This window comes from Hyla sarda, chromosome 7 (genome assembly GCF_029499605.1).
Source record: "Hyla sarda isolate aHylSar1 chromosome 7, aHylSar1.hap1, whole genome shotgun sequence".
NCBI classification, from domain to species: Eukaryota; Metazoa; Chordata; class Amphibia; order Anura; family Hylidae; genus Hyla; species Hyla sarda.
In genome coordinates, this window is record NC_079195.1 from 71,849,823 (window position 1) to 71,864,784 (window position 14,962).

The 14,962-nt window shown below is 42.6% G+C and overlaps 1 protein-coding gene across 2 annotated transcripts in view; it reads right to left on the reverse strand.

Annotated features, from left to right (window-relative positions):
* Positions 1-14,962, reverse strand: part of LZTS2 (leucine zipper tumor suppressor 2) — a 157,371-nt gene that overhangs the window by 70,733 nt on the left and 71,676 nt on the right. For both annotated transcript variants that reach the window (XR_008846206.1, XM_056529830.1), the window contains exon 2: positions 14,280-14,359. Coding sequence is in view for 1 of the 2 variants with exons in the window: in XM_056529830.1 (XP_056385805.1) it covers positions 14,280-14,359 (80 nt within the window). In the remaining variant the exon portion in view is untranslated. The remainder of the gene's footprint in view (positions 1-14,279; positions 14,360-14,962) is intronic.

The following is a 14,962-nucleotide window of genomic DNA, read 5'->3' on the forward strand; positions in this document are numbered from 1 at the left end:
ACCTTCATCATCACCGCCTGTCATCATCACCCCCCCCACCTTCATCATCACCGCCTGTCATCATCAGCCCCTCATCATCACCGCCTGTCATCATCACCCCCCCACCTTCATCATCACCGCCTGTCATCATCACCCCCCCCCCCACCTTCATCATCACCGCCTGTCAATCCCTTCATCAGTGGTCTTCAACCTGCGGACCTCCAGATGTTGCAGCTGATGGCTGTCCGGGCATGCTGGGAGTTGTAGTTTTGAAACACCTGGAGGTCCGCAGGTTGAAGAACACTGCGGCCTTCGTCATCATCCAGACCCCCCTTTAGTTTTCTACTCACCTCCCCTCGGTGAGAAGGAAGGGTGAGCTGGTCCGGGCCATCTATGCTGCAGGGACCGTCCGGTGGGGAGGGTTAGTCGTTCCGGGCTGTCCATCTTCCCCGGGAGGCCCTCTTCTCCGCTCCAGGCCGGCCCCAGACTAGTGACGTTGCCTTGACGAGTACGCACAGGACGTTCATGCGCAGGGACGGACGTCCTGTGCGTCGTCGTCAAGGCAACGTCACTAGTCTGGGGCCGGCCCGGAGCGGAAAAGAGGGCCTTCCGGTGAAGATGGACAGCCCGGAACGACTAACCCTCCCCACCGGATGGTCCCTGCAGCATAGATGGCCTGGACCAGCTCACCCTTCCTTCCCACAGAGGGGAGGTGAGTAGAAAACAAAAGGGGGGTCTGGATGATGACGAAGGCCGCAGTGGTCTTCAACCTCCAGACCTCCGATGTTTCAAAACTACAACTCCCAGCATGCCCGGACAGCTGATGGCTGTCCGGGCATGCTGGGAGTTGTAGTTTTGCAACAGCTGGAGGTCTGCAGGTTGAAGAGCACTGAGAAGGGATTGACAGGCGGAGAGTTCACTTGAGTATAAGCTGAGGGGGGCCTTTTCAGCACAAAAAATCATGCTGAAAAACTCGGCTTATACTCGAGTATATACGGTAGGTAAAGAAATCTCGGCACTCACGAATAGATGCTTAATCACTTCAAGTGTTTAATTCACACATAAAGCAGAGTATTGCGACTCACAGGACTCGTTTCGACCAACAGGTGGCCTTTGTTAACTGATCAGTTGACAAAGGCCACCTGTTGGTCGAAACGCGTCCTGCAAGTCGCAATACTCTGCTTTTTGTGTGAATTAAACACTTGAAGTGATTAAGCATCTATTCGTGAGTGCCGGGATTTCTTTACCTACCTATGCTGACTATTGGTCCGCTGGCACCACACTACTGGAACGAGTGCCGACTCCCCGCTACCTACATTGGACTGTTTTTGTATCGTGGCTGGGCAGCTTTAGCATGTACTACACTGCAGGTACCCAATAACAGCTAACACAAATAATGTAACACCATCAGACAACATTATAAATAGCTGCTTGTCTATTATGAGGTAGGATATATGCAGTGATATAGCGACACAGATGTTTCTACAAGCACCTCAGATGATAACAACCTCGGCTTTGTCTGTTGGAACCAAGTAAGCAATGTGTAAGTTTGCTGACAAATACTTGCACCACATACTAGTTACACTAGACAGTGTTCATAATTAGCTACAATGAAGCTTAAACAAACAGTCAGTAAATCTGGACATTACAGGTCAATATTCTGGTAGCCACATAGATGGAGCTTTATTTTCGGGAAGTACCGTATTTTTCGCCCTATAGGATGCACCAGCATATAAGACGCACCCAATTTTAAAGGTGCAAAATCTAGAAGAAAAAAAAAGATTCTGAACCCAACAGTGATCTTCAACCTGCGGACCTCCAGATGTTGCAAAACTACAACTCCCAGCATGCCCGGACAGCCAACGGCGGTCCTAGATGGTACTGGTATTAGGCCTAGCAAAGTCCTGATGGCAGGCGGTGGTGGTCGTCGTGGGCTGGAGAGCACTGGTAGGCGCTGATAGTATCAGATGACCGGGAGAACGTTGGCGCTGGCAGGTGCTTTAAGATGTTCTTTTCCTCACCGCTGGACTTATATGCTGGCAGAATGAAACCAGAGACCGCAAACGGGATGCATGGAGCTTGCCTCGTGTTGCCGGCGTGTGACGTCAGCAGAGCTGGAGCTGGGATTGTGTAAACAGGATCGGACACATGAAGGACTGGATCGGTTTCTGCACGAAAGTCCACAAGGTATGAACAGCTGCTTCCGTAAGTAGTAGGCACAGTTCATATATGGCGTTAGTACCAGTGATGATACAAGACTAGACGCGTTTCAGGGTTCTCTAATGTGACCCTTTCCTCAGTAGTCGTAATGGTTATCATAAGTGATTGCCTATTTATAGGAGCACGAATCCCACATGGTAACAAGCTTCAAAGTAATCATAAAAACAATGCATGGATTAAACGGATAGGTTACCTAGAGAGCAATGAATAACAAAGAAGGTATAAATGTATGTGTGAATACCGTCCAAACGGTGTAAGGTGAAAAAGTACATTTTCATTGAAAATTGATAATAATGGATAATAATAATGAATCTAATAAAAATAATATAGGTTTAAATTCTATTAGACATAGAAATTAGAATAAAATAGAATATTGTGTGACATTGCTAAATACTGGTGTTAAAGAAATTAAATATGATAGTATGAAGTGGACAATACTACATAAGTGAAAGTAGTGTTGGTAAAGATGTGATGCGTAATGGAAATATTGTGTAGTGAATATAGAATCATTTTAGGAACTGTCCAGAACAGCATATGTTTGCTATGGGGATTTCCTTTTACGCTGGACAGTTCCTAAAATGGACAGAGATGTCAGCAGAGAGCACTGTGCTCATGATGTCAGCAGAGAGCTCTGTGTTTCAAACGGAAAAGAATTTCCACTGTAGTATTCAGTAGCTAATAAGTACAGGAAGGATTAAGATTTTTTAATAAAAGTAATTTACAAATCTGTTTAACTTTCTGGCACCAGTTGATTTAAAAAAAAAAAAAAAGTTTTTCACCGGAGTACCCCTTTAATGTAATTTTTTAAGCATAAAAAAGAAACTGTAGATTTAGCAGAACGTTTCTTTCTGTAGAAGACAGTGTCGTAGAAACTTTCCATTAAAGCTTAATGTGGTGTTTTCCTTTTAAATGGAGAAAGTGTGTCCTTAGTGCGTCTCTCTGTGGATTACAAGGCCTGCAGCATAGAACAGGCTCCTTGCCGGGCACTATTCAGCCCAAACTAGGCTTTCAGACATAAAAGGCGCCCAGGATTGATGTTTGATGCTAATAAAAGTGATTAAATAGAGCAAGATAAAAAGAAGCCACTTAGGTCTATCCATTAACGTGCAATGTCTTTTGCCTCTAAAAACCAGGCATTACCAGATAATCCCAGCTGTCACTTACGTGCTGATATGATAATATCGCCCTCACATACCATATGTGGCGGGTTATATTAGCACATGAATAGTGGACAATGAATACCAGCAGAGATGACAGTGCGGACCCCCATTATGAGCTCATGGTAATCACGGCTTTTAACAAGTCCGCCTTTCAATTCTGTGTAGCCTTGAAAATGACATATATTGATCCAAGTCTTTTATTTTACCAGCACATGAAATAAGAATTTGTGGCTGAGCACAGCAAAAACACCTATCAATAATACAGTATCTTCAACAGAACTATAAGGATTTATAGAGCCTACAGTCCGCTTTAGAAAGCACTGAGGCGAATATATCAGATGCTGACCAATAACTAGATTGAAGTAGGTTATTATATCTCAGACTGTTTTTAGATGAATATCAGGCTGCAACTTGGTTGTAATCAGCTATACAGTATACTGTATATATATATATATATATATATATATATATATATATATATATATTCAGAAAATGTATTAAAAAAATTGCATAAATTAACAGTGCAAGCAAATGTTAAAAAAACACTTTGTAGTATATCTTATCTGAGAAAAATGCTTCTTTCTCCTCTAATCTAACGTCGTCCCTTCTCTCTCCTCTAACAACCTTTCATTTACTATGAAAAAAAAATAATCAATTCAAACCTTTATAAAACTGACTAGGAAACTACTAAGAGATCAGTCCATAAGGTTTAAGGGGAGGGGTGGGGAGAGAGATAGAAGGGGGAGGGCAGAGATCAGAGGTAGACAGAAAGACATTGTAAAGAGACTAAGAGACTAAATAAGAGATAACTAAGGGTTAGATTTCACCCAACTGCTTAGATTGGTCACTACTGCTCTATAATGTCCTCCATGCTACTGCCGCTTTTTAGCGTGCACTATAAAGAGAGAGAAGAGCAGGACCCCCTCTTCTGTGTGTGTGCACTGTGTATGGGAGCGCTCACTAGTTGCAGTGGTTAAAACTAGAACAAAATACCATATACGAGTTATATCCAGAAACAGTGCTGCTCCCTAAAGGGGTTGTGCAGACATAGAAAAACAGAGCTCATTTCAACAACCGCTCCCTGTCTGTCTCCAGGTTGGGTGTGGTTCTGCAGCTCAGTTCCACTGAACTTAATGGAGCCAAGTTGTAATACCACACCCAATCTGGGGACAGACATGGAGCTGTGTTTGGAAAAAAAATTAGCTCTGTTTTTTTTTTTTTTTCTTCCTGGACAATCCCTTTAAGTACTCACAAACCAGCTTAGCCTGAAAAGTTACCTAAAATGAAAGGTATGCTTTAAAACTAGCTTGGCTATTACGGTGTCAAAAAATGTACAGAACATGAACATGGGGTAAATTCATGCACACTATCGCTCAGTCACTCCCTAAATGATGTATACTGATCAAATCTGCTACCAGTTGTGACATAGTACAGTGATCCCTCAACTTACAATGGCCTCAACATACAATAGTTTCAACATACAATGGTCTTTTCTGGACCATCGTAACTTGAAACCAGACTCAACATACAATGTACAGACAGTCCAGATCTGTGATACCTGTCAGTGGCCAGAGGAACCGACCAATCAGAATGGGCATTTTACTGATTAATCACCTCTATTACTGAAGTGCATGCACTAACTGGCTGCCTGGTAGCGCCCCCTACAGTACAGGGAGGAATTGCAAGTTCTGTACTACTCCTTACCTGTGCCAGGGTTAGCTGCTCCATTTGGGACACTGTGTGTACTGTATAGGACCCTGAAGAAGCTCCTGTCCTCTACTTAATCCTTTGTTTCCCAACCAGGGTGCCTCCAGCTGTTGCAAAACTACAACTCCCAGCATGCCCGGACAGCCGTTGGCTGGGAGTTGTAGTTTTGCAACAGCTGGAGGCCCCCTGGTTGGGAAACACTGACATAGTTAGAATTTGCTTTATCTGTATTAGTTATCTACTTATTTTTCTTTAATCCTCACTTTTTCCTATTTTTGACATTTTGGTGGCTTCAGAACCAATTACCAGGTTTCCATAGAGTTCTGGTCTCAACATACAATGGTTTCAACATACAATGGTCGTCCTGGAACCAATTAATATTGTAACTTGAGGGACCACTGTATTTCACATGTGAGGTCAAAGTATTGCACATAAGGGTGGGTTCTAAAGCTCTCAGATTTTTTTCAACCTAAAGTCTGGGACAAATAGTAAATTGGGGAAAATTATAAAAAAAAAATAAAAAAAAAAATAAATAAATAAATAAAAAAAGGACAGGTCTCATTCCTGGCTTTGCATTCAAAAACTACATGGAAAAACCTGAATGTGAGGACATACCCTAAAATAATGAAATAATAGGGATTGTCAAGGTTTAGAAAAATATGTAAACTCTCTAATAGAAAGCGGTCAAAGCCTTATGTCTTTTATTTTATTTATTTTATGTCTGGTACAGGAACTCCCTGCTATCGACGTGAATGGATCTGTGAAGCAGTGGACGGGTGTAACAGCGTTTTATGAAAGAAGCAGACATCTTTGTAAACTTCTGTTCAAACCTTATAAAGGAAACCATGCTGCCAAAACCATAAGTTACTGGGAGCTTCTCCCCACCCCAACAGCCTTGCTGGATAGATTTCTCCTATACTCTCCTATACCTAAACAGGTAGAGATCTATCGAGCAAGGTCCACAGGATAGACCGAGGCTATCGGAGACTGCCTAGACGACATGTGGTTCAGGCAGCAGATAGGTTTCCTTTAAATAGATTATAAATCGGTATAAAACTATATAAAACTACACATCCCCATGAACAACAGGAAGATCTGTGTTCTCTCTGCAACAGCCATGTAAAAAAAAAACAAAAAAAAAAAAAACACTCTCGCTACCAGTAGAAACTCCCAGCAGTAGAATAAATGCTAAAGTTTTTAAAGGGGTACTCCAGCGCTTAGACATCTTATCCCTTATCCACGGATAGGGGATAAGATGTCTGATCGAGGGGGTCCCGCCGCTGGGGACCCCCGTGATCTTGCACGCCGCACCCCGTTAAAATCAGTCCCCGGAGCGTGTTCACTCCGGGCCTAATTACTGTCGATCATGTGGCCGGAGCATTGTGATGTCACGGCTCCGCCCCCGTGTGACGTCACGCTCTGCCCCCTTAATGCAAGCCTATGGGAGGGGGCGTGACAGCTGCCACGCCCCCTCCCATAGACTTGCATTGAGGGGGCGGGGTGTGACATCACACGGGGGCGGAGTCGTGATGTCACAATCTTCCATTCCCACGGTCGGGAGCCAGAACCTCCAGTGCTGCCGGAAGCAGATACAGGTGGGTGCTGCATGCTATATTGCGGGGGTCCCCAGCGGCGGGACCCCCGCAATCAGACATCTTATCCCCCTATCCTTTGGATAGGGGATAAGATGTCTAGAGGTGGAGTACCCCTTTAAAGCTAAACACTTTTTTTATGCTGGATATTTTGTTGTTTTTCTTTAAAGGGGTACTCCTGTGGAAAACACTTTTTTTTTAATCAACTGGTGCCAGAAAGTTAAACAGATTGGTAAATTACTTCTATTTAAAAATCTTAACCCTTCCAGTACTTATCAGCTGCTGTATACTACAGAGGAAGTTGAATTTCTTTCTGGAGTTCTGGTTGTCTGACCACAGTGCTCTCTGCTGACACCTCTGTCTGTATCAGGAACTGTCCAGAGCAGGATAGGTTTGCTATGGGGATTTGCTTATACCTTGACACATTTCTGACATGATCTGTAAAAAGAGGAAAAGAGCACTCCGTGGTGTAATAAAAGAGATTCTCAGATAAAATGCAATGGCTGAAAAACCACTCACCAGAGAAGGTGGTGTAGCAACATACACAACAATGGTAAGCGCATGAGATGATAGGGCATCCACAGCCCTCAGGCTAGACAATGGTGGATGAAAGGAATGGCTTCAACATGAAGGCCGGCTCCACATGGCGCAGGATACAGACAGGAAAAGACAAAGTAAAATCAAGGGTAGTTTATTTCCCAAAATGCAACACGTTTCGCTGCAGGAAAGCAGCTTCATCAGGCATGAAGCCTGATGAAGCTGCTTTCCTACAGCGAAATGCGTTGCATCTTGGGAAATAAACTACCCTTGATTTCACTTTGTCTTTTCCTGTCTGTATCCTGCGCCATGTGAAGCCAGCGTTCATGTTGAAGCCATTCCTTTCATCCACCATTTCTGACATGGACACTGGAGGTGTCAGCAGAGAACACTGTGGTCAGACTCAAAACAATTCCAGAAAGAAATACAGCTTCCGATGTAGCATACTGCAGCTCATAAGTACTGGAAGGATTAAGATTTTTTTAATAGAAGTAATTTACAAATCTATATAACTTTCTGGCACCAGTTGATTTAAAAAATATTGTTTTCCACCGGAGTTCCCTGTTAATGAAAGAACACTATGATTCTTTATCATGCACCACATGGCCAACAAATGTTTCTGGAAAATAACATTTCAAGATTTGTATGAGGTTATGTATGTTAAAGAACAAATCTTACCCGCAATGAAATACAATACACGTGAACTATATTTCTCCTTTCTTAACTAAAATAAAAATAAAATAGAGCTCTCCAGGTCATGCGGAAGACAAGACTGGCGGTAAGTTAAGACTATAAATCCTGAGTACAAAGTTAGAGGAAACAGAAGGGATAGGTAAATGGGGGTTTGTAAATGGAAAACCTGTCAACCGTATTTACTTTTTCTTCTTGCATGGCTGCCTTCCAATTAGCAATGGATTTAAAGTAGTGTTTAGAAGAAGACACAGTGAACAAGAAAAGCCGCCCTAATGCAGAGGAGCCAGCGGAAAACCAGCAAGCTGCCAGGGATAATAATAAAAGCCGCTCACAGACGGTGCTGTGAATAAAAGCCTGTCAAGGTCCCAGAAGGCCTTCGTTACAAAGTAAGACCCCAAAACCTATCAGACTTGGAAAAAAAAATAAAGTCTTTATTAGGATAATTTTATAATTCCACATTTACTGGAGCGGATGGTCAGTTTCTTGGTCGCAGCTGCGTGGAAGCCGAGATCCATCTTGACTTTGAGGAGAAGGTCCTTATTGTTCTTCAGACTTAGTGAAGTCCATCCGTTTCCTTGCAGTCACCGAGGCAACACTCTGCTCCCTTTTTTTTTGTAGAAAACACTGTTCACTGAGGTCTCCGATCTGGAAAGCTTTCTCCCAGAACCATGTGCTTTGTTAGGTTAAGTCAAGTAAGCAGGCCCTTGGTCTTCCAGTGCCCTGTCCCAGCTATTCACCCCATAATGCTACAACATGGGACAGAATGGGCACGCTGGCCCTATGACCTCTACGTCACTCTTCCTTTTCAGATCTAGCTTTCATATGAGATGCACTCGGCTTATATCCAGTTCTCTTCCTAACACACTTAAGCACAATGCAGAGGGACTTGGTAAATACCTAGTGCTTGAGTGGACGAAGAGACTAATTCAATAGGTCTCTTCAATTGAAAAGTTAACAGGATTAGAATGAGAAATTACTGAATTATCACTGATTATCATGGTAATGTGGTCACTTACCATGATAATCAGGTCCCTGCTTTATATAGCATTGCTGCTATTGTACAAAGATTATTTATCACCCTGTCATATACACACATATATTACAAAATTACCACACACACACACACACACACACATATATATATATATATATATATATATACATATATACATATATATATATATATATATATATGTATACTGTTAGGGTGATAACACACATTACACGACCATTGTATGTTGAGACCATAACTCTATGGAAACCTGTTAATTGGTTCCAAAGGCACAAAAATGTAATCAAAAAATAGGAAAAAGTGAGAATTAAAGAAAAATAAGTAGATAACTAATATAGATAAAGCAAATCCTTACATATAAAAGTAGGAAATATCTGATGGGAGCTGTAATCACTGTCTATGTCAGTGTTTCCCAACCAGGGTGCCTCCAGCTATTGCAAAACTACAACTCCCAGCATGCCCGGACAGCCAACGGCTGTCCGGGCATGCTGGGAGTTGTAGTTTTGCAACAGCTGGAGACACCCTGGTTGGGAAACAATGGTTTATGTAGAGGACAGAAGCTTCTTCAGGGTCCTATACAGTACACACAGTGTCCCAAATGGAGCCGCCCTTACTTAGTGTCCAAAGGAGCAGCTAACCCTGGCACAGGTAAGGAGTAGTATAGAACTTGTAGTTCCTCCCTGTACTGTAGGGGGCGCTACCAGACAGCCAGTCCGTGAATGAATTTCAGTAATACAGGGGTTTTACCAGTGAATGCCCATTCTGATTGGTCAGTTCTTCCAGCCATTGACACGTTTCACAGATCTGGACTGTTTGTACATTGTATGTTGAGTCTGGTTTCAACTTACGATGGTCCAGAAAAGACCATTGTATGTTGAAACTATTGTATGTTGAGGCCATTGTAAGTTGAGGGATCACTGTATATATATATATATATATATATATATATATATATATACTGTTAGGGTGATAACACACGGGTTGTTGACTGTGGCAAGCAATAAGCATATGAGTTTGCCTTTAAATTGGCCACATGTAGCTAATGACCCATAAGATAGTTGACTGTTCCCACCAAGTCTGCATGTACGGCGGACACTCCTGTTATTTATGCCTAGTTTACATAAATTCCTAAAAGCCCCTATACACAGAATAGAATAAAATGGTCAAACTAGCCAATTTCGGCTCAACTGACAGCCACATGTATGGGGGCTTCCAGAATCTCCCCCGACAGAGGCGGGTTGGATTTCAATGCCAAATCCTTTTGTCCTTCCCTAGAGATAAGTCCTTGACAGTGGCTTTCTCTCCTCTTCCTACTGAAAACACAAGCCAAACAAGCATTCATCCCACAGTTGCTGAAGGTGTATGGCCACCTGAAGAAAACAAATGTCCCAGATAGATAATCGCAAAAGCCTGAAACAAAAGATTATTGGGTTAGGTCTCCATTAGGTGAGCCAGAATGCAGATTTACACTGCACAAAAGGCTCTCATATTGGTGAACCCTATCCATCTTTTGGGACTATTCCTTTAAAGGGGTTGTCTATGGACAATATACATTCATTTTTTTTTCTTTTTGACAAAGAGCCCCTGGGTGCTGCCAAAATAAAATAATAAACCATACTTACCTGCCCTGATACCCCGCCGCTGTCGTTTTGATGGCTCCCGGTTTTTCTTCCTGTTTTAATGGCATGCAGAACCTGACAATTAATGGCCGCAGCGGTGACCCTACCTAGCCAGTATTTGTCAGGTCCTGTAGGGTCGGCATAACAGCATATGCAGGAGGATACAAAGGACCAGAGCTTATGGTTTATCTGTGATTTTTAGCAGCATCAGACCCTTTCATGCCTCTCGTCATAGAACAATCAAACTACAGCCAAACACAGGTCAGATCATTTGATGCACTGTCCATAGTGGAGATCCGCTTAGTAGATATAAACTTATTCGAGGCACCAAACAATATATAACTATTTCCTCTACAAATGATCCATCAAAATACATCACATTAGTTCTCAGCATGCAGTGAAAAATTGCAATTCTATGACTAGAAATATTATTTATTTATGGAGAAGTCCCCATTCTTCCTTTGCTGGTTGCCTTCCAACCAAAACAATACCAAATGTATCATGTAGTAAAGAGTTTAAGGCCAGACATGGGGCCCATCCGGCTCATCAGACTGCACTAGAACTGATTCCAACCGACGGCTTTATAAATAGAACTTTCAGACACGTTTTCAGCTTCGTAACATCTGTATCATTCTGCCTGTCTGGGTAAAACACAGCTTTACTCTCTATGTGCTGGGAAGTGACCCCATTGCGGTTCTACAATGACTATTGTTTCTCGAATGGCAATATGGGCATGTAGTGATTTATGAGTGCTGATCTTGTTTTGCTGACAGGGGTTACTTGATCTAATTTTATACGCTTAAAAAAAATGTTGCCTGTATCGCTAAGAGTGGAAAAGCTTTAAGCGCTGAGCCCATGTTTATGTTTCAAGCTGGAAGAAAATCTCTGTAGAGAACATAACCTGGGGCGCTGCTGGTCAAGACAGATTTACGGGGAAAAATACAGCTATTCCTGCAGATTTCATAAAGTCCAGAGGATAGTGCACATTAACTGGATGGAATTTAAATAGAACAGTCAGTAAATGATGTTTATCAAAGTGATGCTAATGTCTCAATGCTTGAGGGAATTGTATATGTTCTCTGTTACATAAGGCAGAAAATAGCTTGGTTTATGGGGGGGGGGGGGGCTCTCCAAGAGATCTCGGAGCCCCAAGGACATAACATTAGTTCCCACCATCAGAATGAGAGAATAAACATGTCTCCCAAGTCTACTCTACCATTCTTCCTCCTGAGCAAAGAAAAAAGTATTTAAATGTGTGCGGCCACTGACTGGCCCCTCACATGTTACCGACGGGGCATGGAGGAGGTGACTGGAGCTTGTTGGGATATGAAGCGATAACTACAGCTGGTTTTGCCTTGTTTTGTTTATTTTACGGAATGTAAATATACATGAATGTCCAGCACAACAAGTTCTTAGCATAAAACCTTGCCTTATATGTATTAAAAAGGATAATACATCTAAACGCGGAACAGCAAATGGGACCCGGACCCAGAACCCCCCTGACCCCGCGGATTATAACGTGGGCACTTTGGGGAGTCTTCCAAACTTTGGGGAGCCTTCCAAACGGCACAATTTATAATTTGCCTGCTAGCCAAGGAATCCAGGACACCTGTCCCAGATCCCGACATTGAGCGATCGGTGTAGGACGCAGAAAGCTTTAAGCTGCAGTCTACACTGACCTCTGGTGATATTATTTAGTCAATTTGTGATAGCACTGGTATCTACTGACACAAGGTCACTATATGGGGGAAGGGGGACCTATGTCCAAAGTAAGTTTGGCCTGGAGTCCTTGGGATTCTAGTTATACCCCTGCTGGTCAAAGCAATGGCTGGAAGATAGTCCACTCACGTAGGCTTAAAGGAAAACTGTCAGCCTGTTCACCCACAAACAAACCCATACACTGGGTTATAGTGTGGGTAAGCAGGATTTCATAGAGGGGTCACTTAGTTAATTCCGTCCTCTGGTTGCTGAGATATGTGCCTCTGAAGTTCTGTTGCTCCATCCAGGGAATCGCGTACTGGGGGCGGGGCCCCGCTGGCTGTCCGCCTCTGCCTCCCGTTTTCAGTTCCTAATCCCGCCCTTGCCATTTGAATATTCATTTCCTTCAACTCCACGTCCAAGTGAAGTGGAGTCACAGGTCACGTGAGTGCAGAGTTCTGTCTACAGGGCGCATGCGCCGATCACTTGCTACACCCGGAAGATGGGAGTAACGAGGCTTCACTGACAACACGAGATCTGGTTCTGCAGAGCTCTCACATCATCAGGACGTGAGAGCAGAGTAAAAATCTTCCGGCGCATGCCTCTGCAGACAAAGCGCTGTGCTCACGTGACTAGGACGTGGAGTTGAAGTAAATGAATATTCAAATAGCGGGGGCGGGATTAGGACCTGAAATAAGGAGGCAGAGGCGGAAAGCCGGCGGGGCCCCACCTCCAGCGCACAATTCCCTGGATGGAGCAACAGAACTTCAGAGGCACTTATCTTTGCAACCAGAGGACGGAATTTAGTAAGTGACCCCTCTATGGAATCCTAATCACCCACACTATAACTCAGTGTACAGTGTATAACCAGTGTGGGTGAACAGGCCGACAGTTTTCCTTAAAAAATATGTTAAAGGGGTTATCCAGGAAAAAAAACTTTTTTTATACATCAACTGGCTTCAGAAAGCTAAACAGATTTGTAAATTACTTCTATTAAAAAAATCTTAATCCTTTCAGTACTTATGAGCTTCTGAAGTTAAGGTTGTTCTTTTCTGTCTAAGTGCTCTCTGATGACACGTGTCTCGGGAACCGCCCAGTTTAGAAGCAAATCCCCATAGCAAACCTCTTCTAAACTGGGCGGTTCCTAAGACACGTGTCATCAGAGAGCACTTAGAAAAGAACAACTCAACTTCAGAAGCTCATAAATACTGAAAGGATTAAGATTTTTTTAATAGAAGTAATTTACAAATCGGTTTAACTTTCTGGAGCCAGTTGATATATAAAAAAAAAGTTTTTTCCTGCATAACCCCTTTAATATAAAAAAAAGAATTAGTATTTTGAGTAACATCCACACCCTACCAACACTTCAGTCTAGTATCTGCAATGTGATCCAAAACATGGCCAAATATATTATGTTTTATAAACCTCAAAATTATTTTCATCATTACTATATTAATATAATATTACATGAATAAATATAATAAATGTTGTGCAAGCAAACAACCAACTAGGCACAACTAAATGCAGGTTCCCGTTTTACCAGACCATTACAGGTTTTTCCAAACCAAGTGTCTCCAGTAGTTGCAAAACTACAACTCCCAGCATGTCTGGACAGCCAAAGGCTGTCCTGGCATGCAGGGAGTTGTAGTTTTGCAACAGCTGGAGGCACACTGTTCGGATAACACTGGCCTATAAGATAAAGCGGTCCGCCTTTCTCAAATGGTTACAGAATAATACGGAATACAGAATAATATATAAATATATATATATATATATATATATATATACACACACACATATATACTGTATGTATACATTATATGATGACATACTGAGCTTCAAAACGTCAGATTTACTCATTACAATCGGTCATTTTGTCTTTACATCAGTCATGTGATGAGCGTGTTATCTGCGCAAATTGTCACCTATATTTACCAGCGCCGCACACCATTGTGCTATTTTTAACACTGTAGATACACGTCGTGTTGTATAGTGAAAAATATATACACGGCAACTGTCCCCTTCAAAATACCAGCACAGAATACGGAGGAAAACTACTTACAGGCCCTGACAGAACCTCTTTGGCAGTGCGATGATGACTCCAGGTAGCGCTATCGCCTTCCATGCATTGGAAACCAGAACCTACAATAGAAGAGGGAACAATGTATGCCATCAACACAGAGAACAATTTATGACTTAAAAAAATCAAAAATTTAAACCAGTACTAATACATGCTTAGACTATAAATGATTATTATTATTTTTAACCAAAATGTTCCTTTAGGGTAGGGTCACACGTATCGTTTATGCAACGTTTTTCTAATCCGCTGCATGGGGGGAAAATACGTTCCGTATTCTCCTAGAAGCAGACACACAGAGCCAAAACCCCCTGTAGGTAGTTTGCCCCCTTGTAGATATAGCCTCCTGTAAGTAGTTTGCCCCCCTTGTAGGTATAGCCCCCGGTAGGTAGTTTGCCCCCTTGTAGATATAGCCCCCTGTAAGTAGTTTGCCCCCTTGTAGGTATAGCCTCCTGTAAGTAGTTTGCCCCCTTGTAGATATAGCCCCCTGTAAGTAGTTTGCCCCCTTGTAGGTATAGCCTCCTGTAAGTAGTTTGCCCCCTTGTAGATATAGCCTCCTGTAAGTAGTTTGTCCCCTTGTAGGTATAGCCCCCGGTAGGTAGTTTGCCCCCTTGTAGATATAGCCCCCTGTAAGTAGTTTGCCCCCTTGTAGATATAGCCTCCTGTAA